The sequence below is a fragment of the Neolamprologus brichardi genome, chromosome 8 (assembly GCF_056152115.1).
Source record: "Neolamprologus brichardi isolate AB-2024 chromosome 8, ASM5615211v1, whole genome shotgun sequence".
NCBI classification, from domain to species: Eukaryota; Metazoa; Chordata; class Actinopteri; order Cichliformes; family Cichlidae; genus Neolamprologus; species Neolamprologus brichardi.
In genome coordinates, this window is record NC_142111.1 from 8,295,616 (window position 1) to 8,322,616 (window position 27,001).

The 27,001-nt window shown below is 40.7% G+C and overlaps 4 protein-coding genes across 6 annotated transcripts; 2 read left to right on the forward strand and 2 right to left on the reverse strand.

The window, feature by feature from the left end:
• Positions 1-307: 307 nt before the first annotated feature.
• pms2 (PMS1 homolog 2, mismatch repair system component) lies at positions 308-6,651 on the reverse strand. The gene is made up of 15 exons (XM_006800945.3): positions 5,633-6,651; positions 5,393-5,532; positions 5,195-5,281; positions 5,006-5,108; positions 4,737-4,920; positions 3,976-4,143; positions 3,730-3,827; positions 3,542-3,641; positions 3,376-3,460; positions 3,140-3,292; positions 1,772-2,645; positions 1,520-1,687; positions 1,325-1,425; positions 1,058-1,227; positions 308-683 (listed from the first exon to the last, which is right to left on the reverse strand). Exons 1-15 carry the CDS (start codon positions 5,644-5,646, stop codon positions 540-542), a joined length of 2,589 nt encoding a protein of 862 aa, XP_006801008.2. The 5' UTR covers positions 5,647-6,651; the 3' UTR covers positions 308-539.
• eif2ak1 (eukaryotic translation initiation factor 2-alpha kinase 1) lies at positions 6,237-17,515 on the forward strand. 2 transcript variants are annotated; one of them, XM_006800947.3, is made up of 15 exons: positions 6,237-6,659; positions 8,618-8,785; positions 8,910-9,046; positions 9,205-9,239; positions 9,329-9,428; positions 9,577-9,657; positions 9,750-9,843; positions 9,941-9,989; positions 12,148-12,529; positions 12,972-13,080; positions 13,238-13,344; positions 16,398-16,512; positions 16,603-16,682; positions 16,857-17,090; positions 17,251-17,515. In XM_006800947.3, the coding sequence occupies exons 1-15, from the start codon at positions 6,491-6,493 to the stop codon at positions 17,374-17,376; spliced, it is 1,986 nt and encodes a 661-aa protein (XP_006801010.1). In that variant the 5' UTR covers positions 6,237-6,490; the 3' UTR covers positions 17,377-17,515. The 2 variants fall into 2 exon arrangements, with proteins under 2 accessions (XP_006801010.1, XP_006801011.1); XM_006800948.3 differs by lacking the exon at positions 6,237-6,659 and adding an exon at positions 8,386-8,496.
• Positions 13,089-16,124, reverse strand: LOC102786892 (ankyrin repeat domain-containing protein 61-like). The gene is made up of 5 exons (XM_006800946.3): positions 15,421-16,124; positions 15,134-15,228; positions 14,788-14,959; positions 14,413-14,613; positions 13,089-14,073 (listed from the first exon to the last, which is right to left on the reverse strand). The coding sequence occupies exons 1-5, from the start codon at positions 15,601-15,603 to the stop codon at positions 13,471-13,473; spliced, it is 1,254 nt and encodes a 417-aa protein (XP_006801009.2). The 5' UTR covers positions 15,604-16,124; the 3' UTR covers positions 13,089-13,470.
• Positions 17,516-18,020: 505 nt separating the features above from the next.
• usp42 (ubiquitin specific peptidase 42) lies at positions 18,021-26,789 on the forward strand. 2 transcript variants are annotated; one of them, XM_006800950.3, is made up of 18 exons: positions 18,021-18,178; positions 19,428-19,677; positions 20,270-20,476; positions 20,579-20,689; positions 20,924-21,023; positions 22,010-22,077; positions 22,177-22,247; positions 22,409-22,491; positions 22,577-22,688; positions 22,805-22,945; positions 23,179-23,279; positions 23,463-23,628; positions 23,727-24,422; positions 24,518-24,597; positions 24,762-25,844; positions 26,099-26,406; positions 26,498-26,551; positions 26,637-26,789. In XM_006800950.3, the coding sequence occupies exons 2-17, from the start codon at positions 19,437-19,439 to the stop codon at positions 26,545-26,547; spliced, it is 3,618 nt and encodes a 1,205-aa protein (XP_006801013.1). In that variant the 5' UTR covers positions 18,021-18,178; positions 19,428-19,436; the 3' UTR covers positions 26,548-26,551; positions 26,637-26,789. The 2 variants fall into 2 exon arrangements, with proteins under 2 accessions (XP_006801013.1, XP_006801012.1); XM_006800949.3 differs by lacking the exon at positions 18,021-18,178 and adding an exon at positions 18,267-18,636.
• The last annotated feature ends 212 nt before the right edge of the window (positions 26,790-27,001 follow it).

A 27,001-nucleotide genomic window follows, 5' to 3' on the forward strand; every position in this document is an offset into this window, starting at 1 on the left:
CAAATTACTTCTGCTAATCTTAAATTGGCATTTGCTACTGGAAATTCAGATAGTCTGATGTGTATAACGTTTACAAATCCAGTGGCTGATAAAAGGATCCCAAATCTTGTGGTCCTAAAGTGACGATAATTACAGATCGTTTGCTTTTCTGCATTTACCTTGAAACCCAGAATAAGGTCTCAGTAATTTTACCACTCAGCTGTGAATCTAGGTTGACCTCACTCAGGTAGCAGACCCATTCAGTCAACACAACACAATGCAAACCTGTAAATAAATGATTTAAAGTAACAGAGACAGAATACATATATTTTTCCAGCATCTTTTTTTATTGTTCTGTGTAGTGTATGCTAAAATAAAAAAATATAATATGTAATATACATTTTTAAAATCTAAACACAACTAAACATGACATTAAATCAATAACAAACCATTTAACTCTACAATAAACCGTAAGAGTGGTTTGACAGAAGTAATCTGGAGTGAGGACACATTTGAGTTATCTTAAATCAGTTACTCCAACAGTTTCTTCCTTTGCAGACTCAGTATTGTGAGATGACGTCCAGGTTAGCGAGGTGCCTCATAGTTGGCCTGCCGTGAGGACAGTTCCATGGATGCTCGATCTCCCCCATGTGAACCACGAGCTTCTTCATCTCATTAACACTCAGAGCAGTGCCGATCATCACCTGATGAGCAGAAAATGTATCAAAAGGCATTTTCAAAATAATATGCTATGCAATTTCCCTATAATTACATTTTTAAAAGATCTTAGATAACTACAAATTACCAGCATTACTAACAGGGTGTATCATACCATATAGTTTATGTATGTAGCTTTCCAAATCAAGCTTCCTCAAAGATGAATATCATTTCTGAGTCCAAAAAAACGTAATATCACGATGGGCAAAACAATCTAGAAATCGAGGCTTCAAAAGTGGACTTTAGAAACCAATAAGTGGCCACATCCATCCTTTATATACAGTCAATGCTGCAGTCTATGACTAACCAGTCAAAACTTGAGCGAGCACTTAAAAACAACATCACAGTGATATAAACTCACAGATTTCCGACAAGCTCTGGAGGCGAACATCTGCCTGACTCTGGATGGTCGACACATAACCCCTGGACTGTCGCTCAGCATGAAGATCAGTTCTTCGATGTCTGATGGACCGAATGTCCAGTTTTTACTGGTGGGCAGTGAGACCAACTTCACTCTCTCCATCACCTGAGCTGCAGTCCCCAAAAAATAAACAACAAATATAAGCTTCATATTTGTAACTGTCAAAATAATCAGATCACTTTTAATCCCTGGTGTAAATTGTATTACCGTCCTCATCAATCAGAAATTCAAAGCCATTGTTCCTGAAAATCTTGATGTTCTCTATGAGTACGTTCTCACTGACTGCAGTGAGGTGAAGTTTTTGTGGGCTGCAAACGGAAAAAAAGAAATAAATAAAAACATACTCGGATTGCCATTGGAAACATTCCAAACACGGTTTTACTCAGTGATTTACACTCTTACACAATGAGCTTCTGCCCTTGGAGTACGGTGTGCTGCTGTAGCATCTCAAAGTTGTACTTCTCATCTGTGGCATGCTGGTCAATCATGAAAAGGTCTGACTTGAGTTTTGTGATAATGAAGCCCAGGTTAAACTGACCGATGATCTCCATTTCTTTAAACATTTCTTTACTGAAGGGATTAAAAACATTTTTCTTTTAATTATTTGTTTGAAAATTACACATCGACAGTTAAGTCCATACCTCTAAAATCTACCTGATCTCCTTCTTGAGCTCTTCTTCTGCACTCTGGTTTTCTCCTGGATTGATCTTGGCTCTGAAGCGTCTGTACAGCAACTCTTCCCCAGCCCTTTGTTTCTGCTGGTCCTGTAACTTCCTCGTCTTCTTTGCAAGCTCTGCTAAAGAGAACTGAAGATGCACAGTCCTCCTCTGCAGGCAGACTGGAGCATCCACTGTCAAGGGAGGTTTCTCACCAGCGTTTGAAAAAGTGCTGGATTCTTCTTCTGAAGGAAAATGTGGATCGTCTTTCCTGGCCCTCTTGGCCTCTGGGCTGACAGCAGAGTCCTCATAAGGAGTGCATGCTTCAGTCTCTAACTCTGGATCTTTGGGAACAGTGTGACTGTTGCCTGATGTCTCTTTAAAAGTTTCATTATTAACACTCGTTCTGTCCACTTTTGGAGGACTGGACTCCAGGTCAGAAAACTGAATATCGGGTTTTGCTTCAGCTGTGTTACAACTGGACCCAGCACTGTCTTTTTGAGAATCAGTGTCCTCGCAGGACATCATTCGGTACCTAAACCCATCTAGCACCGACTTCCCTGCCGACGAGCATTTATCCAGCTGTCTTGTGTATTTTAATGGAGATTTTAAACTTGAGTTGCAGGAAGAAGTTTTTACAGGATCCTTAAAAAAAGACTGCAGTGTTTTCTGTGTTGTGCCACTGCCGGAAGCTTTTTCCTTACTCGACTTCCCAGAACTGGAACTGTAATGACTTGAAAAAGCAGCTTTTAGGCCGGCCAGATTCAGGGATGACTTTGGGCTCAGAATAATAGATTCTGTGTCCTCCTCACGTTCTGCCTTGTTCTCGTTAGACAAGACAGTTCGGCAAGGTTCAGATGTTGATGTTGCATCTATGAAGAAGCACAGAAACAAAATGAAACTTTTAAGAACAGCTAATAAAAATACCATTCATTGGAAAAGGGATAATTAAATACTGAACACAAAATGTGCTGATTTGATTAAACCTGGCATATGGACCATATGCCTATGATATCACATGAAGTAACTGTAAATAATACTTATAAAATAAAAAACTGAAAATAATATATGAATCCATGCTTCATTTGATAATACTTTGTAATACTTTATGGACTTCTCCCATAAAGTAAACAGATTTTGTGAAAAGATTCTACACGTGGCCATGCATTATTAGAAGATAAATACTATGTAGCTTTCATGCTCCCACACTTAATTAACTCATAACCATGGCGTTATTTCCTCCTTCCCTTACATTACTAACCAGTGAGCGCAAGGACAAATATTCCTAAAAACCTCTCAGTGTTGCTATTTTACCGTATTATTAATGTAAAGATATGAGGGTCTACATGTGAAGGTGTATTCTTACTGGTGCTGGGTGCAGGTGTATAGTTCAGGCTTATCTTATTGACTCCACCCTCATACATGGCGATGAGAGAGGTCTTCAGAATAGCCAACAGGAGTTTCTCCTCCTGAAGGAAAATCTGTCGCTTGTCCGGGGTTACATTCACATCCACACACTCTGAAAACACAACGCACATGCACTCAGGGAAATCAAGCGGTTTCCATAAATTACATCAGCTTGATTAATCCCCATTTTCTCACCTGAAGCGACAGCTACGTTCAAGGCAACAAATGGATACTGATGTCTGTTGTACATGTGATACACTTCGTTTACGAGTTTGGTCACCTGCAGGGTGGGAATAACCAGAGGTCAGGCAGGAATGATGAATTCTGACACCTCCTCATAAAGCCACTCAGCAGGAATTACCTTCAGGGGGTCACAAGGCCGATTGTTAATGAAAAAGAACTGCCTGTCTGTGGTGCTTCTCCCAACACCGTGGTCACCTTGAGACACAAAACCTGTGATCCTGTCAAAAACAAACAAAATAATAATAATTATAAAAAAGAAAATAATAACAAGAATTGTGCAAAAAGGTCTTCCTATAAAACACTCACGAGAAAAGCTGTTTGGGTAGATCTGCATCCTTGAGTCCATATTCTTCAACAACATTTTCAGTGGGAGAAACTTGCTGGAAAGGTAGAAGACTCTGCAGCTGCAAGATGTACAGCCAGCACATAATCACAGAAAAAAAATAAATATGAAATAAAACATTTAGCAAGCACATGAACTGCTTTTTGACGAGCCTCTTTTATGAAGTATCAGGCCAGTGGCTTTGTTGTTATTAGCAACAGCATATTAACCTGCTTTGGTCCAAATATGGCTCCAATGTTGTCTCTCATACTTTGGCTGCCACTAGTGCTGAGGACTGTGCTGCGCTTTCCCTGCCCATTTTGGTTGGAGCAGGTAATGCGCACTCCTGTAGAAATGATACAGTAGGACTGCAGCACATGTATCATTTTGGCATACTCCTAAAAACACAGAACAAGATAATAGCCGTTATTAAGGTCTGTTGACATTGTTGATCTAATTTGTTACTTTAAAGTTAAACTTGGCATAGAAAATACCCATTCCTGCCGCCGCCTCTCATCTAGGACAACTCCAGAGTAGAACAAAGCCCAGGAAACTGGCTCTGGAGTCCGAGTTGTATGTTGAGGCGAACCAGCCCATCTCTGAGAGATGTAACATACCACGTACCACAAGCTAGTTTTGAAAGCCACGGATCAACACACCAGGACCTTGTCCCTGATCACCGCTCACCACACTGGGACTGGCTCACGGGTGGAACCCTGGTAACCCTGAGTTTTTAACCCTTGATTTTTTTTGGACTTCATAGGGGTTGTTAGAATCGCTCTTTGTCTGGCTCCTCACCCAGGACCAATTTGCCTTGGGAGACCCTACCAGGGACAAACTGCCCCTGACAACATAACTCCTGGGATCACCGGAACGCACAAACCCCTCCACCGCGATAAGGTGGCGATTCACAGAGGGGGCACCTGAACCCCACTTTTGGAAAACTCAGTATGTGAAGAAAGACAATGAAAGAGATGACTGAATGCCCGACCTTCTTAATATTGCGTTGAAACTCCTTGTGTCGAACAGGCAGGGTGGAAAAGAGCTGCTGCAGGCTGACCGTGGTGCCCTGTTGCCGAGGATGAGGGGTCTTCTGCACTAGGTGGCCTTTGTGGTCAAAAACCAACTTTGTGCCCACCTGGCTGGACTCGTGGCAGGTAATGACACTTAAGTCACTACGATAAGGAGCAAGAGCAAATTGTAGCTGGCAAATAATTTAGTTTTATATCTAAAATTACCGCAGAACTTGAAATACTTTACCTCAGAGCACATAAAGAGCTCAGGGCTTCACCTCTGAACCCAAATGTTTCCACGTGGATGAGGTCAGAGAAATCCCTCAGCTTTGATGTGTGGTGCTTCAGTGCTGTGGAACACACAGATGATTTATTCTTAACAAACAAGCACAGGCAGATATTGTCTAATTACACAGATACAAAAGGTGACACTTACTCAGTCCTTCAAAGTTGGCCTCCTCAACACCTTTGCCATTGTCTGCCACCTCCACTTGTTCAGCTCCACTCTCCTTCAGCTTGACATCTGCAGCATGCAAACATGTGATACATTAAACTATATCTAACAATGCAAAACAGTATTATTAAGCAAACAGGGGACTCTGTCGAAAAATACTTTGAGTAAATATTTAATTACCAATGTTGGTGGCTCCTGCATCAATGCTATTCTCCACCAACTCTTTGACAGCAGTGGCCAAAGTCAGCACCACCTGTCCTGAGCAAATCTGATGCACCGAGTGCTTATCAATAGCTCTGATGGCCCCGGTAGGTTCAGAGCTGCAGCAAAGAAAAGCAATGTTGAATTCCAGTGTACAAGGTAACAAAAGTTTAAAAAACACAAACATATCCATATGAACAAATGCTCTCGCTAGCTTACCATGCATCAGACATCCTCTAAGAGTGGAGTGACTTGAGAGTTTAAATTAGTTTTTTCTGTAAAACACTGAATAGTTAGTCCCTGCCGTCCCTTCTGTCAAATAGTATCATTGCCACTGCTTGCCAGTACATCCACTACCCGACACCATGCTGTAAACACAAACCTAAAGCAAGTCCCGCGCGAACTGCGCAGATTGCTCGCGAGCGTCACGTGTGCGCGGAACAGCGCAGCTTCCTATTAAAAGCAGCAAAACAGTAATATAATGAGTGTGTAAGAACACAGCCTCAAAAATAAATACAATAGTAGCGAAAAAGTAAAATAAATGGCACTGTTAGAGCAAGTATTTTCAAAGCTGTTGCCTAAAGCTTAATATTATTTCATCACCAAATCGACTCCGTGACGTGTCAGGGTGAATGTGCAATTATCCAGTTTTTAAAAACGAAAAGACGACTTTTTAACTACAGGGACAACCTCAGTGTCTTGACTTTTTAGTTTCATATTTTTCAAATGCGCTTATGTTAATTTTACTTTAATTTTTTATTTTATTTTACAAAAACATAGATTAAATAGAATAAATAAGTTAACCTTTTGGCTTAATACGCATATTGTCAGATGGTCCCTGTAAGGCTGGGGAACGCAAAACATGGCTATCCATTAACATGGTGAACCTTATGGCATTTTTCATACAGCTTTTCGGACTTTTCTGCCGTTGTACATTTTCACAAACTGGGATTTAACGTAGAGTTTGACTCATCTCATTGCAGACATGGGACAGCTTTTTTATTTTTATTTTTTATCGGGCAGCGTGGTGAATTAAGCGTTTTATTTTGTCATGTCATCGTTATTTCCCATACTAAAATGTACAGCTCACCGTCCGACAACGGACTCGCGCAGTCGGAGGAATGTTCTGGCAGCAGCGGCCTTTTGCTTCGGTATAACCCTAAATTCAGCCGGAGGCAGGAGGCAGACAGTATCGTTAGCCTGCTAAACTTGGCGACTGAAGAGGACGACGAAGTCCAGTTTGACAGTAAGCAGATTTTCGTTGCTGTGTTTTACAACTGCTAAACTCAAAGGTTTTGTTTACACCGGTGTCAACCAAACGTCCGTGACGGTTGTCCACATTGATTGAGTGAAATGTGAGTTTTGGAGTTGTCGAAAGTCCACGCCTGCATTTTTACTTATGTAATATAGCAGGGGCGTAGCTAAGAAGTTAGAGTCCGTGTGACAAGCCATCCTCTGAGAGCGTTTATTTTAACTGCATGAACAATTTTAAGGATCAGCTTTAGTCTTCCCATTCAGGGGCTTTTCTAGAATCAAACCTTTTGGGAGCCTCAGCCTCCAGTCGTGATATCGTGCACAGTACCCTCCAATTAATTGAATATGGTGCTTGCAAGCATATTCAATCTTTTCACCTTTGCAAAACCCATTTGAGCTGGGTATGCATTAAAATGTTAACTTAAAAAGCAAGCTCATTAGTTGGATGACGTATTGTAGTATCCATTGTTTGAGTTTCCTTTTACTTGAAGCAATCAAAGTAGCATGAATTAGTACAGACATTAAAAAAAAACAATACAAACGCTCCCTTTATTGTGGATAGCTGGTACCCAGTTCCACTTATACTTAAGTATAGTGGCAGCTGTCCTGTTTAAGGCATGTTTAGAGTGAAATTAATTCTGTTAAATGCTACAATTTACCTCAGTGATTGTATTAGATTTAGGATTTGAAATAAACTTTAGTGAATGTGGCCAAAAGAAGAAGCTACCTTAGCTTTATATCTTTTGTTGATTTTGACTGCATGTAAGCTTTCTCTACTTTTGCTGTCTTCATCCTGCACTCTCTCCTTCTCACCCTCTCTATCCTCCTTTCTCAGGCTTTGTGCTGTCACCAAAATGTAAATGTGACAGTGAAACAGAATGTACAACAACAATAAAAGCGGGATTTACATCATTTTATGATAGTATTCTAATTGAATATAGGCTTCCACTGCCCGTTGATAGCTAACATCCTTCTGGCTTGCTCTGGAGTGCTGTAAACAAATAATGAAGCCCAATTTGAGCAGAATGGGAATAAAATAAACTACACCGGCTCCTTGGCTGGCATAAAGCGATATGGCAGTAGACTTATGGAAAGCTAATAATCTTTAGCGCTCTAGCCTACATCAGCTAAGGTTTGTGATGCTATTTAGAGAATTTGGTGATGAAAATTAGGGGTGCTTATCCCCCCACCAGAAAGGCTCCAAACCCTTTGAAATACACTCGTATATATATTTGTATATTTGAGGTCTCATTTATGTTTTGGGTTTTGAGGTTTGTGCAGCTGAAATGCATGACTGAATTAAATCAACCATACCTATTTATGCATGGCCTATCCCTTTAGTTCTTAGTGTCACAGAGAGAAATAATAGTCTTTACATGTGAATTTACTCCTTAGAGCCTTCAAATAAAGTGAGTCACAAAGAGGCAGGTCTACCCTGACCTTCCTCCTTTACATAAACAGGATGTAAAATACACCTGGTTAATGTTTGCTTCACAAGTCAGGCCCTCCCTGTTTACGAATTCTGCAATATTATAAAATGAGAGTGACGACGGAGACCATGCAAAGACCCCTACATGCACATCTTCTCCTAAGCTCAGTCATTTTGTGCGATAGGTGGAGCGGGGCCTGTGTCCACTGGATATGGCAGATAAGCGTTACTGTTGTGCACACCCCCTTATGCATAAACAAGATGAGCAAATTTTTTCTTGAAGTTGAATCATTAGTGTAGCTCTGAGGCCTTAATATTGCACCGAAAGGGTTTTCACACAGAAGAATGGATATAGGAGAAAGAAACATTGTAGAAATGATAGCAAAAGTTATTGAAGAAGGTAAGACAGCTGTGTCAGAAATCTACTCTGTGAACTTGACAGAACAGTCAGCTGCTTTCTCAAGTGCTTTTTTGATCTCATTTTCAGTGTTTTTCTTTCTTTTTTTTTGTCCTATGTTTAGCTTCAGACACAGACGATAACCGTGAGGTGTTGATGGCTGGTAGGCATTACCCGTCAATCCAAGAGTTTGCCTCAGCCATCCCCAACCACCTTCTCCTCGGGTCTTTGCTCGAGCACCTGTGCTTTGTTTACGAGAGCAATCCAGCTCGCTCACGCATGCTGTTTAAAGGTAGCCATCGAGATCCTATACTAAGAATTGACATTTAGTTAGAAGAGAAATCCAAATACAGTTCATGTTTAGTATTTGGTTCATGTGTCGCATAGGTTTAAGTATTTTATTGCTCCTCTCACAGTCATAGGTCAGCGTTTAGCTGCCATGAATCTTCTTTCACCTCTGGCAATAAGTGATGAATTCAGCACCGTCAGACTCCAGCATAACCGGGCCTTCACTGAGCTGCTTAATGCTGCCAGCTCCTCACTCTACCCTCAGGTAAGTGGATCTGTTGCCAGCACCTACACTGCGTGCTTGGAGTCAGTATGTTAGTTTTAATCAACATATTTGAGCAAATTCTGTACTTTGATAAACCTTCTTTGCCGCCTGCCGTGTCAAAGAGTGATCATTGTGATCATCCTCGTCTTGGTTTGCAGGGCCTCGGAACAAACGCACACAATCCTTCTCTAAGGTAAATTGTATTTGGATTTTTTTCTGATGCATGTGTTCAAAAGCATATTTCAGTACATTTTTAAGGAAGCCTGTTTGTGCCTTAAGCAGACCTAAGGAGGGACTGTTTCAAGCGCAGACATCACGGTATCTCAGTGAGTTCGAAGAAATCTGTAGACTTGGGAAAGGATCATACGGAAACGTATTTAAGGTATATGTAATTTTTGCGACATTCTTTAAGAAACTCTTCTAAACTTTTCATTTTTCCTCACAATTTTATTGTACATGTACAATGACAAGAAAGGTCTATTCTATTCTAAAACTGGATTTGAGTTAAATCATTGTGTTATCGTTGATAGGTTATGAACAAATTGGATGGACAGTATTATGCGATGAAGAAAATTCTCATCAAAAAAGTTTCAAAGGAAGACTGTATGAAGGTAAGCCTTCTGAGTTGTTCTCATTAGAACACTTATGTAACTTAAATACAGAGATATGAAGTACCCGCTTTAACTTGTTTTGCTTGCTGTAGGTCCTTAGGGAGGTCAAAATGTTGTCCAGCTTGCAGCATGTAAATGTTGTGGGCTATCACACCGCGTGGATGGAACATGTCCAGCCTGCAGCATGTGAGTATTTCAACTCTGTCCTGCACATGTTTGCTTGGAAGAAATGCATGATGGGACCGCTGATGGAGACTTTGTGTGTAAACTGTCTTTGTTGCAGATCCTGAGTCAAACTTGCCTGCACTAGAATCTGCTGGACAACAGGACAGGTAGGCAGTGTGATTATTATCCGTTTTGTGATTTATTAGGTTGTTGATAATTACAGTGTTACTATTATTCTCATTTATGGGCTCAAATTTTCGTTTTGAGGGTGTGCTAGAATAGATTTGCAGGCGTTAATCTTCAGATGGTACACAGATACAGCATTACTTCTCACCTTATGTGTGCAATGCTGTTTGTTTGCTCCCTTCCTGAATCCCTAATGTGTTCCGACTGGTCAGTTGGCACGATATTTCCACAGTATAACGGTTTAACGTTTTCCTAACAACAAAGGATTCCTGGTTTTATCCTGGGAGGAGACACAAATGCCACAGGTGGGTGTGCTAAATTAGATGCCACTAAAGACAACAATTTAAAATAAGCAGAAAGGTTTCCTCTTGCTTCTAATGTCCTCTCTGTGCAGTTTTTATACAATTTTTAAAAAACCTAACAAAACAAAAAAACAGCACTTATGTAATCTTTAGCTGATTATATTAAGTTATTTTTTCAGACCACATTGCTGTTATATTAAGGGTTTTAGTTATGAGCAGCAAATTGGCACATGATTTGAAACATGGCTTCTGGTTTAAATTTGTCTCAGCGAGCCGAGTTTGTTTGACTGTTTCATTTTTGTTATGTTGTCTGAACAGAAACAGAAAAATCTTCCTGTATAAATGAGAACAGATTTATTGGGAATATTGCTTGACTAAAATTTAGTTAGTGTGAACAAAGGCATATGGGAGAGAAGCAAACATAATGTTAACCATATTACTGTCACACTTTCCTCCTGTTGTTGGAATGTTGCCATCTGGATTTAGTTGACTCAGGTGCTTAAAGTAGCTACCAAGTAGGCATCTTGCCAATGTGTTGCAAAGTAGCTTAGGTAACAGAAGAAAAGACTGGATTACAAACCAGATATTTGAGGCAGTTCAGTAGCATTGTTTTGTGTGCCAGTAAATAACTCCATTTGTGGCCTATGTAAATGTTTTACAAGTATAAGCTATACGAATTATGAACAGCATTATTAAACTCCCTGGGAAAATGTCATTTTTTTCATTATTTCACAAGTGTTGTTAAACAGAGAAATTGTCCCACCACGGTGTCTCTCTCTGTGGGGATTGTGTTCTTTATAATGTGTGCCTCTCCCTTCTTTCTTGAAACCTAATCAGCATCTCTGAGGTTGTCCTTAGCATACTTCAGTCTGACTTGAAGGTGTCTCTAATGCAGAAGTTGAGTTTTTCTTGGGCTGCAACCTCACAGTCCATTCCTGTGTATGGCTCTATTGGATTACTTCTTGAAGTCTACAATTCCCGACGTGGCTAAGTCATTCATTGGTGTCTTGGCAGTTGTTTTGGGGTCTTTAGACATGTCTCCTTCTAGTTTTCTTTCCACAGTCTTTGAGATCTTTCACTTTCTACCTCTACCAGGCTCGTTCTTTACTGTGTGACTCTCTTTATATTTCTTGGTGATGCTTTTCACTCCAGTTCTTGATGCTTGAAAATGCTGTGATAATTTTGTATATCCCATCTCCTTCTTGGTAAGCATCAACAATTCTTTTCTCAAGTCTAAACTGATTTTATTTGTCTTTGGCATAATGCTTTCTCATGTGACAGCTAAAACCCTTAGATTTAACTTGATTTTACAAGCTTTGAGTATTACAGAGTTACATCATTGCACAGCAATGGTTTGTACTATGGCTCAATAAAAAAGTCAGTTTTTCAGGAGCCTGATAATGTTGTTTTCTTCTTTTTTTTTCTGAAAGAAATCTGGATTTTTGCAAACGTAGAAATAGTTTTCTTGGTAACACATACATTATGTTTGTTTATCCTAGAAAATGTTGATTTCTTTATGTACTAGGTTTCTGCCATTACTTGTTGTGTTTAAAAGCATTTGGGAAAATTTTGACAAAACTAATAATTTTCTCCTGATTTTGTAAAATTACCTTGAAGTGGAACACTTTAGATGAATTGCCGACTTCAATTCAGAGCACAAGTAACATTATTCTTGATTATGTGTAGAAATACCATTAAAGGTGGGCTATTTATTGCAGGTCTTGGCATGAAGTCTGTGTGACTAGTGAATGACTAGATATCTCGAGGCATGTACAGGCAGCACTAGTAATTAGTTTGTGAACTTGCACTAAGTCTATCTCGACTCTTTCATTTACAGCCTTGATGAAAGTGGGGAGAAGAATAGCAGCAGTTCCTCTATAGTTTTTCAGAGCCACAGTCAAACACCCGCAGAGACTGCTTCAAGTGCCAAAGTACCTCAGAGAGACGCGCAGCCTATAAAAGCCGTAGTTTCCACCCAGGAGGGACAGGTGGTGTGTCCCAAGACGATGCGTCGCATCCCAGAGAACTATGTCCCTTGCGTTTTTCTGGGACAGCAAGGTCCCATTAAGGCCCCCAAATGTCCTGCCATGGGTTGGGATGCTTCAGCAGTTTTGGATGAGGAGTCCAGTAGGAGTAGCATGGAACTAAACAACAACTCCTGCATTGACAAGGAGTGTCATCAGTGGACTGAGAAGCATCCAATGAGGCCTTCTAAAGAGGTAGGTGATTAAAAAAAACAAAAAACCCAAACTTTCTTGCATTTAAAAAAGCTAATTAAACTAATTTCAGATACTGAGGTAAATGTATGTAGAAGTCATAAGTTCAGGCTTCAGACTGATCTAAATTATAATATTTATAATCATTTTATTTTTATAATTTTTTACAGTTTTCACACGGATGTCAGTGAGATTGAATATCAGTAATATGATCATCTCCAGCACACTGCTCTCGAACTCAGTGCATTTCAATCAGAGAATAAACTGAAAGGGTACACCTAGTTTAAGATAATTTTATATAGGCTTGCAAAGCAATGCTAGTAAAGCCCATAAATTATAATACATAATAAGCATGAAGGTGGAAATGAGCAATGGGATTTTTTTTTCTGTGTTGCAAAAAAAGAAAAGCAGAGGATTTAACTTTTCTGTTATGGCATATCTGCAGGTGCACTTCCACCTGATGCTTTATATCCAGATGCAACTATGTGAGCGCTCCCTAAAAGACTGGATCTCTGAGAGGAACGCCAAGCCCAAAGAGGAACAAATCACAAGATGTAATTGCTCAGTTATACATTCATGTTTATTTCAGATTACTTACAGCCCAGAGCTTCATGTTGCTTCTAATATATGCAGATAATATTTTTAGGGGTATTCTGAGATAGAAAATCTTTTTGGGGGAGGGGAATAAATAGATGTATTTTCTGTTTTCAGGTCCTTATGCCTGTGTTGATACTGAACACACGCTCAGACTGCTAAGACACATACTTGAAGGTGTGGAGTACATTCACTCCAATGGAATCATGCACAGGGACCTGAAGGTGTGATTTTTCTTTTCTTTCTTTCATCCACACCTCTGTTATTTTAAGGTTAGTCAGCGGTTTGATGCAAATGTTTAAAGTCAGGTGGAGTTTGAAGTGGTGTCAGGTTGGAGTAATATGAAATTATTATTTACCATATTCCTGTTCACTGTCTGTCACAAAGGAGATGTGTACATTCTCCCAATGGTTGAAGATAAATTCGTACAGCTTGTCAGGAAGGATTTTCCTTATTTCTTCTCTCTTGCCTCTGACGTGTGTTAGATAAATGTCACTCTTACAAATATCCTGAAGTCTCCTTGGCTGTCGAGTTAGGTTCATGAGGTAGTCTCTCTGTTTAAAGAAACATGGTTTTGTCAAGGTTAAGGGCAGGTGGCCTTTTTGGTTGTAGACAGTAAGCGGTGAGGTCAGGCTGAGGAGCTTCACTAGCAGAGAAATATTTCTCACATTAGGCATGTTTTTCAGGAAAAGGTACAGACAGTTCTCCCCTGCTTCGCTTAGTTTATAGATGCTAGCTCCGTAGCTCAGCAGCAGGTCTACGAGCTCCTCGTTTCCCATGCTACATGCCTCGTGTAAAGGTGTCATGCCAGCCTTGTTCACTGCATTGGGCTCCGCGCCTTGTTTGAGCAGCTCAGTGATGCTGCTAATGGCGTCTTCTGGGGTTTTAGTGGTCTTTGTAGCCATTGCCACAGCAGCGAGGTGTAGAGGGGTGTTCCCAGTGTGCTGCACTCCCTATTAAAAAGAATAATACAGACTTGTTGAAGGACACAAGATATTTCAACAGTGTTGAGAGCAGAAAGGTTAAAGGAAAACTGAATCACATGCTGCCATTGTGAATCTTTACAAACTTGATCCATGCTTTTGGATTGGGGGGGGGGGGGCTTTTTATAACCACAGCATATATAATTGAGTGAGTATGTAATTAAGATTGTAAGTAAATATTTAATTAATGATAAGTTGGTGTTGACAGTTATAACTCACTTTTCCTATGTCTTATTATCCATAAAGCACAGTTGATAAAAAAAATAAACAAACATAATACTGAATATCAAATTCTCAAACAATACAAACCATGTTAACATTTGCGCCATGCCTGAGCAGACTGGCAATAATATTCTTATGCAGTATCCCAGCAGCCATATGCAGAGGTGCCATCCCACTGACATCCACAGCATTAACATCAGCACCATAGCACGCCAGTATTTGGACAGCAGATAGTGCTCTGTAGCGTACTGATATGTGAAGAGCTGTCTGGTGGCCTTTTCTCTCCACCTACAGATGAACCACAATTTAACCAGTATTTAGCTTAAAGCAGAATTTACTTCCACAGACTTATTACAGTATGCTGACTTTGACGTTGTTGGTAGCCCTTTTGCATGTTGAACATCAAAGTTAGGAGATTGTAAGAAGCAGCTAGACATCTATTTGCCTACATGGAAAATTCACCTTAGCATTGATGTTTCCACCATGGTCACAGAGGAGCCTTAAACAGGCCTCTGCCTTTGTACACACACCGATCACTTTAGTCTGGAACTTGGAATCTGGTTTTTGGGATGTATTCAGGATGCTTGGCCAACCAATTATCACCAAGTGCAGCGGGGTTCGACCAAGCATATCTCTGTGACAGAGGTAAAGGTGAAGACATTGAGAACAGAAGACTTTTAACAGAAAGTACATTATTTTTCTTGTTCTCAACCCCCTATAAAATAATTGTATGATGATCAAATGCTTCAGGAAGTATTAGGTGATTCTACCTGAGTTAGATGTCAGGTTTTAGTGCTTACATCCATACCTCAATTCAGTGTCTGCTCCTGCAGACAGAAGACTCTGCATGCTTTGGATTTTTCTGTAAGAGGCAGCCAGGTGAAGGGGAAGAATAGCAAAGCCCTACCGGGAAAAACGAGTGAAGAAGAAATGGAATAATCATAAATTTAAGTTTCTTGTTTGCCTATAAACAGTTGACATTTATTTGCTATCAAAGTTGTTTTCTTTCTTTATTTCTGTGAAGTGAGACTTGCTTGCAAGCATATAAAGATCCTTGCAGAGTATTTTATAAGATGGTAGCAATGTTGCATTTACCTTGCAGAAGGCTTCTTTATATACTTTGCCTTGTGGCTCAATGAGGAAATTGCTCCCATGTTTCTCAATCAAGTCTTCAATGCGTTGCGAGTCCTCTTCCATGACCGCTGTGTAATATTCATTGCTGTGAATTTTGCTAATGCTACCTCTCTTATCCAAACACTCCTTGTGCTCCTCCAGCATGGTCAGGTGCTGGAAATTCACTGATGTTTTTCATAGAAAGACATCAGGAAGCAATACTTTGCGGAAGGGAAGTCGAAAGCTACTTCTGTTTTCTGTGGCTGGTGTTTTTCTAACTTTGATGTGCAGCCTTCCTGTCTGAACTGATAACTTGTTGCTGCACTCGGGGCCAATTTTGGGGGCTTTCTGCATCCGTTCCTGCAACTAACTGTGTTTGCATCACATAGTTACCTTTTATTTACCTGTACTTAAAGTTAAATCTTGATGACGGTGGGGGGATGAAATTGAAAAACAATTGACCGTGTATTTTTACTTTCTCATTTTATTTTTCCATTTTAAGTTATCTTTAGCTAGACTGAGCAAGTGGCCCAGTTGTCTAGCAATCTCATAAATCAGTAAGTTCAGGGAAATAAATGGGGAGAAAATGTAGGTGAAGTCACTACAAATAATGTAAATAAAAAATGAATACAATTGAAAAGTAATGGAAAAAACAAAATACAGTATAAATAGTCCCATTATTAAAAATATGCTTTCTATTGCATTTAATTGCTTATTTATATATTCTTTTTGTTCACTGGGACAGACTGGATTTATTATTCAATGTATTTTCCCATCAGAGCCTTTATGTGGAAAAAAATTTAAGAAAAAATATTGCACATTTTATGTAAAGTTAGATTCTCTCAAATCATAAGAATGTTTAGTTTTTGTCTTTATTGTATTGCCGATTTTACATAAAAGAATCTGTGTCCTTAGTGACATATGGAACTTAATTATAACCTTTTTTTTTCTCCCCACAGCCAAGGAACATTTTTCTTCACGGCCATGATTGTCATGTTCGGATTGGGGACTTTGGTTTGGCCTGCAGGGACATCATAGCGGATGGCCTCAAAAGCAACACTTCTCCTTACAGCGGTAAGAGTTTACCCACATAACACGGCATGTTTCAGAACCACCAGTAGATGGCAGCGTTTGCTATTTAATGACATTGCTGGTGTTTTCAAGATTGCAGTCATACTTCAGGTGTTGGCACATTTGTGTATGCTGCACCTGAACAACTGAAGGGCTCCAATTATAATTCAAAGGTAATGGACCACCTTACTTATTAATAATTCATGTTTTCTTTTCATGTAAAAATCATTCTGAAGTGTTAGCAGTTTATGATTAGAAATGGTAACATTTTATTAGAATTAATTATTGTTTTCTGTTGTCTTTTAACAACTGTGCTGAACATGAATCTTCATTTGCTGCTCACTCAGTCTGACATGTACAGCATCGGAGTGCTGGCTCTTGAGCTATTCCAGCCTTTTGGTACCGAAATGGAGCGGGTCCGGACGCTTGGGGACCTGAGGGAAGGGAAAATCCCTGACTCGTTCTGCCACAGATGGCCAGTTCTGACAAAATACATCATGAAGCTCACAGATAAAGAACCCAGTGTTCGTCCCACAGCTAGCCAGCTTCTACAGAGTGAACTCTTCTGCAGTAAAGACAAGGTATGGTGTAATTAAAAGACTATTTCTTTCTTTACTGAAGGAAACAAAGTAAATAAAAGTTACTCATGTAAAGAGTGGATTGTTTTACTGTTTGAAGTTGTTGAGGTTTTTGTTTTCATAATAATTCCAATCCAGTTTTAAGAATATTCCTCCCCCTCAGGTGATCCACGGTTTGCAGAGGAGGGTTGAAGAGCAGGAAGAAGAGATCATGCAGCTGAGGAGACGGATCACTCAGCTCCAGACTTCACAACTCACAGTTAATTTCCCCGAGCTGGAAAACACCTGAGCCTTTGAAGAAGAAAAAAAAGTTGCTAGCTTAGTGCAAGTTAGTGTGTTTGTATGTTTGAATATTTAAGTGTGTCTCATGCATCTGGATTGCAAATACTTTTCTTCATTCAGCAGTTTAATAAAAATTATTTCTAATATATTCAGCAGAGTTTCTGCAAAGCACCGTGTCACTTAAAATCATTTGAGGTATTTCTTTAAAATCTATGATTTATATTATGAGTTTGACAAGTGGATGTTTAAGCAGAACTGAGCAGCAGAATAGTTCATCCTGAGAGTTCAAGGTGCAGTCTTTACTGTTTGACACAATAAGTCCTGTCATTCTTTCTTTTTTCTGAAAACATAGGCACTTATTTTATTTACATGATGAGGGGTTTCTATATTTCCTGCATATATGTTTGAGATTTGTTTAAAATGAGATACAGGGGGTGCGCTCTGTTATGTTTCAATAGCTTTCAAACATTAAAATGCTGGGAGCACCCAATAATATGGGGAAAATAGCATTTCTACATAGTTTTAGTAAAATAATTAAATCTGGACCACTTCTATAATTACGATATAGCTATAGAGCTCATACTGTGGGGTGGTACACCATGTACACAAAGGTTAGAGGTATGTACATGCGCCGGATATTCACTAGGAACGTTTGACGATTTTAGGAACCTATCAGAGGCCTTGTTTCATCCCAGGTACCCGGATGTACCCGTGGGGCAATTAGCTACGTCATTGTTCACCGCCGGACACCCGCTAGAAATAAGGAATGGATTTACAACCTCTACTAACGCGATCATAACAGGTTACAGGTGAGTGTTGTATTGCCTTTACGATCAAGTGCCACTTTAACTGTGCGCCCGTAATATTTTGGTAGGCGTGAGCCGCTGAGATTTGTTGTAGTAAGCTTACACCGGTTCTCTATGTCGTGTCGGAGAGAGCAGCGCAGTGATCATACACAAGCGCCGGCGTCGAGCCCCTCCTTTCTCCTCTAGCTAGACGCCCCGTTGCCCAGGCCACACACATTTTTAAATAAAATAAATGTCACCGCACAGCCAGGAAACTACTCGTCAGCTTGCTGGTCCGTAACTACGCTTCTCTGCGCCATGTCAGCCGGCGTCCATAGTCTTGTGCTAGCTAGCAAGTAGGCAAGCTAGCTAGCCGCACAAAATGCTAGCACAGTTCGATAGCTACGTTGCGTTCGGCGTTTCGATGGTTTTTGCATCTTCTGTAAGTGCGCGTCATTCCACCTCGGAATTCGACAAGACTGGTAAGCTTTCAATTTGCTCTCCGTCTGATATGATCAGGGTTTTTTGTGTGTTTTCTTGAGGTTTTGCGACGCTGCGTGTTAAAGGCCTAGCAGCCGTCATTTAGCCAGTGTGAGCCACTCTGTAAGAGCAGGTGGGAGGGAACAGCTGCTTCTGTTGTAAACGTGCTTCCGACTTGGAAATTTCCTCGGTCGAGTCGGTTATCTGGCATTTCCCCTCTTGAGTTTTCTAAACGCTAATTTTTGTCGATATTTTAAGTTTGTTAGTTGGACAGAGTTAAATTAGATGTCGAAAGTTACCCTTGTCTCCTGGTGTTTATTTAAAAGGAATCTGACAAGATGCATTCAAATAAAAACAAAGGATCAAAATCAAATATTTGGCCCTCACTTATGCTAGTCTGTTTTTGAATGTAAACAAATCATCCAATCTAACACAATTACTGATACTTGTTTGCTGAAAGTTTAGGCGATGGTATGAGGGCAGTGTTTAATATAGCGTTATTTAACTATAAGCTATAAGAGACTTGGAGACTTAGAGCTTTTTATTGTCATTGTGCAGTTTCTTGCACAGCAAAATTGGGTATAATCTGTTAATGTAGCTTTTGTATTTAGTTGTTGTTGTCCAAACTCACTGTAATGCTACCTAACCAGTGTAGGATTTATGTAGTATTTAAGTTTTCTTTCCCTTTTCCAAAATAACAATGAGAAAATTCAAACCTAGCAACGACTTTGTTTTTTGTTTTTTTTGTTTTGTTTTCAGTTCATAAACATATGTGTCTTTGTTCCTAATGCAGCTATGAACAATGACCATAGTTGACAGATCTTCAGAAAAGTCTGACCACGAGTCAGCCGGATGTAACCGATCCTCCTTCACCAGTGGAGACGTGGGGATGGACGGCAGTTGTTCCAGCAGCTGGGCAGTGGGCCCCACTGTACCCAGTGACTCTCCAAGGCTCAAGGCTCCAGTAGGCTGCCTGGCCCCCACTCCTGGAGCTGCTGTGTACAACAGTACACCCTCCTCTGTGGACCGGCCCAAGGACCAAGGTCAGAGCAAAGCCTGGCTTTTTTTCAAAATGTCTTTTTAAAGCTGTTTGAAGATTTTTATTGTCCGACAGAATAGTTTTCCAACCTGTTTTAGCAAATATGGAACCACACTTCTTAGCCATTATTTATCAGAATTATATTTGTCAGAATTGATTTTAGTAACATAAAGCTAATCTTTTTGCTTCTGCTTTCACACAAGTTTGACAACTGCTTTTGTGGGTGTTGTGTTGCTGCTTCCCTTCTCCCTTCATTCATCCAGTTATGTAATGCATCCAGCTTTGCATGATCAGTCACTTCAACTCGTGATGCAATTGCTGTTTTTATATAAAGACCGGCAGCCCAACTTGTTTAGCAGAAACAAAGGAGAAGGCAAACTGTCCTGTCTTTCTTCCTGAGCCTGTTTAGGAGTTGTTCACAGTGGCCAGAATCACATTATATAACTGTTAATAGTTGTAGCTATTACTGTAATGTCCTGACATGACTTTGCCATGTGCCAGTGTGTGGTTGTATAAGTAAGGTAGCATTAAATTATGTCCTTTTTAAAATGTATTGAAACAGATTTTTAGTAATAATTGTGGTTCTGTGTGTCCAGTGATGAGCAGTGGCGATGGAATTGACTTGCCCCAGAAGGTGCTGTTCCCACCAGATCGGCTCAGCCTAAAGTGGGTCCAGGTTCACCGCATTGGTGCAGGCCTCCAGAACATGGGGAACACCTGCTTCCTCAACTCAGCCCTGCAGTGTCTCACCTACACCCCTCCTTTAGCAAACTACATGCTGACGCGGGAGCACTCCAAAACATGTAAGTTTATTTCACCAACGGTGGTGTTACGCAGTCCTGCGCTGATTCTCACATTATATCACACCTTACTCACTCAGTATTTTGTCTCTGTCGCTGCTGCAGGTCACGAGCCAGGGTTCTGTATGATGTGTACCATGCAAAACCACGTCATTCAGGTTTTTGCCAACTCTGGGAATGTCATTAAGCCCATTGGTGTACTCAATGAGCTTAAGAGTAAGTGGATGACTGTTGATGCTGTGCTCTGTGCAAAGTGTTTACCTATATTTTAATGATAGGAGGCGCTGTGTGACTATTTCCCTTTTGTAATTTTGGAGGGAAATAATCTGGAGGGATTTTGAATTCTGTTTTTAAATAAGTGTAAACTTGCATTTAACTGTGGTATCCTTTACAATAATTCACCTCCTGCTTTGTTTTTTGGTTCTGTTTTTCCTCGTTCCCCTCACACAGGGATTGCAAAGCACTTCCGCTATGGAAGCCAGGAAGATGCTCATGAATTCCTGCGGTACACAGTGGATGCTATGCAAAAGTCCTGCTTACCTGGAACCAAGTGAGTGTCATTTTACATTGCATGCATTCGAAACAAATTAAACACACAAAAATATTTTTACTTGGGCTTGACAGTGTTTGCATTTTATGTAGTAAGATCCATAATTAGCTACGTAGAGGTAGCACCGTGACAATAGGAGAATATGAAATAAATCCTTTATCCTGTTTTTCAGGAAGTGCAGTTTATACTAGTTCCTTTTAACTATTAATGCTTCAATTGCTGAGAGTATTTTCCAGAAATGCAGATTCATCAGTCTCTTGCCTGACTGACACCTCAGTTTACATACTAGGCAAGCCACTTGATATAATACCTCATTATTATATCAAGTTCTTTAATGAACTTGACTGCTCCAACACAAAGTATTCTTACACTGGGTGTGGTAGCTTGTTTTGGTAACAGGGCTTGAAAAGATCAGAAGCGGCTTAAACGTGTAGTAAAACAGGTGTCTGGGATTATAGGGGAGAGCTGCCAGACTTAGTGTCCAGTATAGATTTCTTCTGAGGCAACAGGGTAAGCAGTGTGAGCAGGAGCACTCAACCCCTCAGGTCATCTCTTATTCACTTTAATGGCATTAGTGCTATTATTGCAGCAGCAAAATTCATAAAATCCAGGGTTTTCTATGTGTTAGTATAGAGCTTCAAATTCTATGTGCACATTTAACCAAAACTACACGTTTAACAGATGCACTGTGTTGTGCTTTAACAGTGTTGTGCTTCTCATTAGACTCCTAAAAAATAATTTATTAATTCATTTATTTTTTTAAGAACCTAAAGTGTCAATTCTCATCAAATCAATTCTTCCCGTGTAGCAGCAGATGGCCTCTTAAGTAATTAATCATGCTCCAATTCCTCCTATTGTCATTTCTGCTACTTGAATACTGTAAAGTGATCGTCTGGTTCCAAAATGCTAAAAAAATAAATGGTCAGCCAGTTAATTGTTGCACTGCCCTTATTAGTTAACTTTTGTGCTTTATCTTTTTATTATAGATTGGACAGGCAAACGCAGGCAACCACTTTCATCCATCAAGTGTTTGGCGGGTACCTAAGATCCAGAGGTAAGTCACTGTTTTTTAAGGTTTGATTTATTTTTCTTTTATCTGTCTTTTTATGTCTTACAGCTTGTGTGATACTCATAGCACTGATTTCTGTTTCAGTTAAATGTTTAAACTGCAAAGCTGTCTCAGATACATTTGACCCTTTTCTGGATATCACTCTGGAAATTAAGGTAATTAGACAACATTCAAAGTGACGTTGCTACTATGTATTCTCTGCATTATGGAGTGTGAGGTTTTTCCTCTCTCTCTCTCTCTCTCGCTCTCTCTCTCGCTCTCGCTCTCGCTCTCGCTCTCTCGCTCTCTCTCTCTCGCTCTCTCTCTCTTCATATAGACTGCTCCAAATGTCTCCAAAGCTCTGGAGCAGTTTGTCAAGCCAGAACAGCTGGATGGTGAAAATGCTTACAAATGCACCAAGTAAGTAAAAGAGATGCCAAACTATGATGAGTTTTAGTGTTTAGGTGTGATTTTTGTCAACAAGCTGAATGTTTGTTTCCTTCAGGTGCAAAAAAATGGTAACGGCCTCAAAAAGATTCACAATCCATCGCAGCGCCAATGTGCTCACCCTCTCACTCAAACGCTTTGCAAACTTCAGTGGAGGCAAAATCACAAAGGTAAATGGCCAATAGTGTCTGCTTAAGTCATAAAGATACATGACAGATGCTTTGTTTTATTATAAAACAGGATATTTGCATGTAATGTTTGAAATTTTTTGTTTGGTGGTCATCAGGATGTGAAGTATTTGGAGCATCTGGATCTGCGGCCCTTCATGTCTCAGTCCCACGGGGACCCCCAGCTCTACGGGCTGTATGCTGTGCTGGTTCACTCTGGATTCAGTTGTCATGCTGGACACTATTTCTGCTATATTAAGGTACTGGCTGTGCCCGAATCTATTTGAATGCTGCTGTTGCTTAGTATAAACAAACACACACCATAAACAACACATTTCAGCAGAAAACTGAATGCAAACAGAGAAAAATACTTTGTATGCATTGAAAAGAAAAAAAAAAGACCCCTATATAACCATAAGATTCTTCTTTTTAGCTCAAATTCAATTCAGAAACTGAATCTGCTGTGTCACATCTCTCTCATTCTGTCTCACAGGCCAGCAATGGGCAGTGGTTTCAAATGAATGACTCGTCCGTGTCAGTCAGTGACATTAGGACCGTCCTCAACCAGCAGGCCTATGTCCTCTTCTACATCAAGTGAGTAAACATCGGTATTTTTAAACATTCTAGGCTTATTCCTTCAGTAGAAGTTTTCCCATCATTATTTAATAATGTAGACATGGTTATTCCCAGTTTTCTTGTAGAAAATGTATTATTATAACCTAATGTTATAATGTTGATGCTTTGTCATGGTTAATATTCTTTTTTCCATGTCATCAGGTGCACAGATGTGAAAAAAACTGGGGACTACAGCCACTTGAACCATAACGCTGGCATATCTGGTCAGTCATCTCCCCGGCCGGTGGTGATCCCACGCACCAACGCCACCGTTCATCACAACAGTGTTGGCTTCATAGGTCCCCAGCTGCCACCACACATGAACAAGGTACTTCCTCACCTGAGGGTACTGATAATAATGTTTTTTTTGTTAAACCCAGTGTTTCTCTTCTAAAAACCTGTTGTTGTGACTTCTTGTTCCTTCAGAGTTCTCTTCATGTTAATGGGAATGGATCTCTGAGGGACTATCCCACAAGCTCCAAGCCCAGCACCAGCGGCAGTGCGGTGGGGAAACCAAACCATGGACTAGCTTCTTCTGCTTCCTCTTCTTCCATCTCCCACTCAGTCAGCCGGCCCACAATGATTCCAGACAGCGACAAACGACAGAAGCTTTCATTTTCAATTGGGCTAAGCAAACCGAACCGCCCATCTGCTTCTTCCTCCTCTTACTGCCAGCCGTCCTCCGCCAGCAGCTCCTCCTCCTCCTCCTCCTCCAGCTCTTTGTCCTCCTCACAGTCTACCTCAGACGTCCAACCAGACGTTCGTTTTATTCCGCGTCCACTAAACCAAGTCAGCAGCATGCCTTTCAGTAATGGGGATCACAACCCTGTAGGAAACGGGGCGTCCTTCCTGGTGCCGTACAGCCAAGAGTCTTCAGAGGAATCAGACCAAGAGAACTGTGGCACTCTGGATAACGGCAGTTCATCCAAATCTCATCCTAATGAAAATAAAGACACAGGAAATGTCTTTGATAATAATTCTCCCAAAACCACCAATGGGGAGTCAGGAGTGCACCATCATGGCAATGGATTAAATGGACAAACGTATGGAGACTTCAAATCCAGTCAAAATGGGCACCACAATGGTCATCACAAAGTGAATGGACACGGCGGCCCTGACAAGGTAAATATTGTCTTTATTTTTATAATGCTTGTCTGTTTGTTTTTCTTAAAGGGACATATTATTAATAATTCTTTTATTTATTTTGGGCACATCAGATCTCTGGCAGTAATCATGGCAGTTTGACGTCTACGGCTCCTATTGCTAATGGAATAGGCAGTGACCATAGCCAACCAAAGTAAGCCTAACACTGAACTAAAAAAAACCTTATTGCTCTGCTGTCCATTTTATGCATTTAAAATTTTAAGTTTAGAGGAGTAATCTTAAAACTGTGCAGACTTTCCTCTCTGCCAGAGTGACATAAAGCATTGCTCATATTGCTTCTGTGTTTTATTTTTCCAGCAAAGATGCCTCATCCCAGGCCAGTTCTTCTCAGAGCATTCATCCTGCTGCTAATGAAAGCCAGGATTTCTCCACTCCTGTCACAAGGGCTAAAACTCCATCTGAACCCCTGCCTCACTGTACAGAATCCTCCGCCGCTAGCGCTTCACCCTCAGCTACTGCTACAAATACCCCTTCTGTTGCAGCTAAAGAATCTGCTTCCGCTCTTTCTTCTTCTGGGCAAGATGGCAACCCTGCAGCCTTACCCCCTCAGCCGGGCTGCTCTCAAAGCACCAGTGGGGCTTCTGCAGCTCCACAGAAAGTTAGCGTAAGCAAGGATGAAGCCAAGAATCTACCACAAGACAAATGTGCAACAACAGGGACTGAAGGACGTAAGGATACTAAGGAGCAGTATCAGTCCAAGCCTAGTTCTAGTTGCAATGAAAGACGATCTTCCCGAGACAGGGAAAGACTGTACTCTAGCTCTGGCAGAGATAGAGAAAGACACTACAGGGATAGGAGTCACGAACGAGAAGGCGACGGCGATCGTCACCGGTACAGACGGGACTACAAAGACGGTCACCACCGCCAGTACAGGGATCGTTTCCCCCTTTCTGGACGTTACTACAGGGAATGGGAGGCCGAGCGTCACCGGGAGCGACCCTTCCAGCACCCTCGGGAGCGTGATCGCGACAGGTGCTCTAACCATTACCATTACTACCGCTACCGGTCAAGAGAGGACATTGACCATGAGCGAAGGGGATATGGTTACTCCCACCGAGAGGAGTCTCGTGGCAGTCGGAGGTGGCTGCAGGATAGTAGAGACTCCTGGGCAATGAAGGATAAGAGTAATGGCAAAGAGAGAGAAAATTACTCCTCAAAGGAAGGAAATTTCTCACCTTCTACAGCACCAGAAACAAACAAGTTCAAGGGCTCCCCGCCACGGGCTCGCCTTTCCTCTCCAGACAAAGAGGATCAAAATCGCAAGAGGAGGACTCTCAGCAAAGACAGGGACGACAGCTCTGAGGCCCGCCACACTAAAAAACACAAAAAGAGTAAGAAAAAGAAGAAATCAAAGGATAAAGACAGACACCGTGAGAGTGGGTGAGTATTGCCATCTTTCTCTCGATCCTTTAATGAAAACCGAAGGAAATGTGTTTGTTTGTTTAAGCTAGATTTTTTTTTTTTGAAAATAATATGGGGTTAAAGCTCACTATCAGTCTTATTATTTTCTTAAAAACGGAAAGAATTTTCATCATTTTATTGATAATGGGTCACTTTTTCTGTCTTAGGCTTGCTGTAAAGCTTGAGATCTCTGTTTTGTTAAACAATATCATTGGTTCTCTATCATCCTGTAGAAGTTCTGACGGAGATTCAGACAGAGCTGCGGAAATGAAGAAGAAAAAGAAAAAGAAGAGACATCGGGACAGCGATCCCGAACTGCACAGCCCAGACGCAGCTCGGAGCCACAGAAACAGAAGCAGCGAGGAAAGGGAGAGCCGCAAGCGACACCACTCTGACAGAGACTTTAAACATGACAATGGCTTTCCACCGGAAAAACGTCGCTGCACAGACTATGCTGACGGCAGCGGTGGCCATCTACTCCCTTCCAATCATACCACACCGGCAAACGGTTCAAGTTACGGCCATCTCAATGGACAACCAGGTATTCATTTAGTCTCCAAAATCACAGGAATGCTGAATTAAATGGTGCTGACGAGCTAGTCCAATTTTAAAGCATCAACCCTGTTTTGTAGGTTACAGCCAAATCAGCGGCAGTGGATTTCCCAGTGACCTGAAACACTGACTCTGTGAGTGGATGTCTTTTTAAATGGTCAGCGTTGATGTAGCTATTAATACTTTCTCTTCACTAAGACCTCATCTTTGTCATTTCAGATCCATCAACCGAATTTTAACAACAGCAGAGGAATGACATCAACTTTTTTGACGTGGTGCTTCTTCATTAGGAATAATATTGTATTTTTACCACAAGTAAAGTGTTTTAAAATTGAAACTATCCCCCTTTCTTTTTTTTCTTTTTTTTTTTTTTTCACAAATGGGTTTATTTATTTGCCGTAATTTCTCCTAGCTATCGGTTAAAAAGAAACCTGTTGAACATTTATGATGAAGAATATTAATATATACTTGTATGAACACAAAGCCTGGAGCTTAAACATCTCAACTGCTGCTCAGTGGAACTCAGGACTTGAAAAAAACGTGTTAACATCGATCACAGATATCCACCTGCTTCGAAGAGGAAC